Source organism: Curcuma longa, chromosome 20 (genome assembly GCF_044706935.1).
Source record: "Curcuma longa cultivar G26 ecotype Majalengka, Jawa Barat chromosome 20, ITB_CL_G26_1.1, whole genome shotgun sequence".
Taxonomy (NCBI): Eukaryota; Viridiplantae; Streptophyta; class Magnoliopsida; order Zingiberales; family Zingiberaceae; genus Curcuma; species Curcuma longa.
This window is the reverse complement of record NC_133880.1, coordinates 8,029,141-8,033,112: the sequence shown is the minus strand read 5'-3', so window position 1 is coordinate 8,033,112 and position 3,972 is coordinate 8,029,141. Positions and strand designations below refer to the sequence as shown.

The 3,972-nt window shown below is 41.7% G+C and overlaps 1 protein-coding gene across 1 annotated transcript; it reads right to left on the bottom strand.

The window, feature by feature from the left end:
* Positions 1 to 565: 565 nt before the first annotated feature.
* Positions 566 to 2,046, bottom strand: LOC141813279 (thiamine thiazole synthase 2, chloroplastic). The gene is made up of 2 exons (XM_074701218.1): positions 1,098 to 2,046; positions 566 to 942 (listed from the first exon to the last, which is right to left on the bottom strand). The coding sequence occupies exons 1-2, from the start codon at positions 1,995 to 1,997 to the stop codon at positions 778 to 780; spliced, it is 1,065 nt and encodes a 354-aa protein (XP_074557319.1). The 5' UTR covers positions 1,998 to 2,046; the 3' UTR covers positions 566 to 777.
* Between the last annotated feature and the right edge of the window lie 1,926 nt (positions 2,047 to 3,972).

Below are 3,972 nucleotides of genomic sequence, written 5' to 3'. Positions count from 1 at the left end.
CCACTTGATTTATGTGAGTAATGAAATAAAAAAGAAATATTTTAAATTTTTTTGAAAGTTGTGTCCATTAAATTTAATTTACAAAAAATAGATACTGTTTTAAAATATATATAAAAAAGATGCTTTCTAGTCAATTCAGATCTTTTAATGCGCGATTTAGTTAAATTTACCCACCACTTATATGATTATCTATTAAAAAAATAAATTAAAAAATTATAATTAATCATATAAAAAAATATGATTATCTATAAAAAAAAATAAATTAAAAAGTTAGCATCGGGGTGAGATCCACCTTCTGATCTGGCATGCAACATCATCAGCCTATCGGTCGCGGTGAGATTACCGCTCGCACTCGGGTATTCCATGACCAGGACTGTGAAATAATTGAAGTGTGAGGAACAAGATAAGGTCCTCTTCTTTATTGTTTTAATATATTTCTGTCATAAATTTGTCACTCATTCAATTTCAATCATCCATTCAATCTACGAAGAACAGCCGCTCGTTTTAAGCAACAGATCAAAGCCGTGAATCCGTGATCGATTGAGAGCATCTTACAGAAGAAGCGTCCGGAATTGCAAGGATTATTATACAGAAGTAGGAGGAAGAAGAAGAAACAGTAACCATAGAGAAGACGATACATCTTTCTTTCTTAACAAGGATAAATTTAAGCATCCAAAGAGGGGGATCGAGAATAGATCCCAAACGCCTCATCCTCATCCCCCTCACAACCCAACTGCTTATTTATTCCAAGCTAAAACTTATTCCTGCTGCAGAGCCCTAAGCGTCCACGATCTCCCCGGCGTCCGACGAGGCCAGCACTAGCTCCGGGTGTACCGACTCAGCTCCGATGCTGCCGTCGATGGCGTTGGGTCGCCCCAACGCCTTCAGCGCCAGGTGCGCTGCCTTCTGTCCCGAGATCAGCATCGCCCCAAAGGTCGGCCCCTGCAACCAAACCAGCCAAATCTCATCAATAAAAATCGCATCTTTACTCTTTGAACACACACACACACACACAAAAAAAGGTTTAGTAGGAAGAAGATAGCGATTTTAATCAACAGCTAGCTCTGTTTTAAGCAGGAAAGTTGGTATCTTGGTACCATTCTCGGAGCGCCGTCGATCTCAGCGACTTCCATGCCAGTTACGATCATGCCGGGCACGACTTCCCTGGTGAGGCGCACGATAGCGTCTTCCGCTGTGTTCATGTCGAGGGCCTTCATCCCAGGGACCGACTCGATCATCCCGATATCCTTGAGCCGCTTCACGCCGGTGGCCCCGAACGGCCCGTCGTGGCCGCAGGAGCTCACCACCACCCTGGCCTCCATCACGTTGGGGTCCATGCACGACTGGGTGTCGTGGTTCATGGAGACCAGCGCCCAGTTGGTGACAACGCCGGCGACGCGGTCGTCCTTGACGATGAGGTCCTCTGCCGCGACGGCGTTGAAGAGCTTGACGTTGGGGCGGGCGAGGAGGCGGCTCATGATGGTGGAGGTGAAGAGGGCGGCGTGGCGGACGACAACGTAGTTGTCGGCCTCGTCGTAGGGCACGCCGAGCTCGTCGAGGAAGAGGTGGGCGGGCTTACGGATGACCATGGCAGAGAACAGCTGGCCGCCGAGCCACGCGCCGCCGCCAGGGGAGACGGACTGCTCCACGATGGCCACGCGGACGGAGGGGTCCTTGGAGAGCTCGTAGGCGCAGGAAAGCCCCGCCGAGCCGGCGCCGACGACCACCACGTCAGTGTCGGCGTACGTGATCATGTCCGTCATGTAGCGGCGAGTCATCTCGCGGGAGACGATGGACTCCTTGATGGGCGCGAAGGTGAAAGCGTCGAGGTCATACTTGGGGGCGGCAGAGGCGGTGACGGAGAGGGAGGAGCGGCCGGTGCTTAGGTGGGGGCGGAGCACAGTGGAGGAAAGACGGAGGCCGCCGAAGGAGGAGCGGTCGGAGAGGAGGGGCTTGGGTTTGCAGATGAGGGAGGAGGTCGCCATGGAGGCCGCCATTGTAGGAGCTCGATTGATGGGAGCGTACCGCTTCACGAGAAAGATGAGAGAAGAGCGGTCGGGGACGTGCAAATAAATAGCGGATATTTGCGACTTCAAAAAATCTTGAAGGATTATTACTAAATTATTTCATTTTTAAAAAAAATTGGGAGACGATATTTTGTTAGAGGAATGGGCAGTGACTGGCTGCGCTGAGGCCATGCTCTCATCCTTTATTATTAAAGATTAGAAAATGAGCAAAGATGGAAGGAATTCATAATTTTAAAATATCAAAATGATATATTTTTTTTACTACAAATATCTTCGTATCCGACCTGATTTGATAACATCAGATATGGTTTCGTTTGACTTTTTGACCAAATGATGAATTGTGATTTATGCAAACGAAAACTCGTAGCATCATGATTCGAGTGCCTTGAATAAGAACAAATTGTGAACGTCCGGTGGGACCATCGTCGTCACATGTGGTCCCACTTTGGGACCAAGAAGAGGAATTGTTCAAAAGCAAATCCTGATTCACTTGAATGGGTATGAGTTAGACCAAAAGCATTTACTCACTCAATTGTTTGTCTTCCAACTTGACACAGGCTATTTTGTTTGCTTCCTTTGCCTATTCAACTCAATTTATTCAATGCCCAATTAGTGCTACTAGCTCATTTGGCATGTTTAGCCTGACTGACAGTAGTCTAAACTTTACATCATTGGTCCATAAAATATCCTGGTAAACTTAAAAAATAAGAAGAAAAAGAAACAAATTCCAATCACAGTGCCACTCAGAGGGCGACGGCAATAACTACAGAGAAAGCAGCCTGGCATTTAATTTTCAGTGGACCACCTTTCTACTTATCAGAAACACCATCATCGATCGTTGTATTTTAGTGGAGGCACCTTTTTCTTTTAGTGGGATCTCGTCTCAAGGATTTGGGTCCATATTTCTACTTGTAGAAAGAAAGGTTGTGGTCGCGCATTGTAGTAAAATGTGCAATTCTTTATCCCAACAGAGTTTTATACAATTGATCTTTAGATCTATAAAAAGATAAATCTACTAGTTCAAGGGTCTTTTAGAGTTTGTTTTACGAATATAAAAGGAGATTTATTTAGATACATAGACATTAGACACATGACAAAATCGATCATATAGATCATCACCTTTTCATAATCACTCCCTGATCTTACGTCAATAATATCATGAAAAGCAAAGCAAACAAGATCTTTCCCCACTAACAAGGAATCTCTTGTGAAAAAAGTTAAGGGCGTAACGGTTGGTGATTTTTTAAATTTTGTTATATAAAATAATTAAAAATAAAAAGATTATTTCTTTACAAAGAAATGAATTTTTTTTCTGATGGCAATTGACCGCTGCATTGAAAGTTATGAATTTTTTTTTTATCTCCGAAACATAACTGAGTTGGTTACGACGGAACAAACTTACAGAAGAGGATAAAGATTCGAATTTCAGCAAAATCAAATAATACCCTCTTCCGTCGAAATCGACTATAATTTCTCAATTTACCTTCTATGATTATAAGATTAATCATGTGGAGTCATTGAGGTGACAAATTCCACATGTAAACAAAAAGAAAGTTATGAAATTAAAAAAAAACACATTTAACTTTCAGATTTATTAAAAGACGTATTTATTTTTTTTATTTTACCCATTCCATCAATCATTGTAGTATTATATTTCAAAAACAACTCATTGTGATCGATTTTCAAAGATCAATACTACTTTACAGTTACATACACTCTAAAATCGCCACGTTATGGTGACATTGATTTTTAAAATATAACATCTATTATGTTGTTCTTTGAATACAACATAGGGATAAAAAGACAAATAAATATGTCTTTTAAAAAATTTAAAAATTAAATATACTTTTTAAAAATTCTGTACTTTAAATGTACCCTTTGATCAACTTCCGATAAAAAGACTTTAGGAAAATTTGTTCAAAATTAAAATTAATTATAAGTATAA

Bases quoted from the DNA above. Each gene is read 5' to 3' on its own strand.
- LOC141813279 (XM_074701218.1), bottom strand. From the start codon at position 1,997: ATGGCGGCCTCCATGGCGACCTCCTCCCTCATCTGCAAACCCAAGCCC. The intron at 943-1,097 runs GTACCAAGATAC...GTTTGGTTGCAG, and splicing joins TCGACGGCGCTCCGAGAATG to GGGCCGACCTTTGGGGCGAT.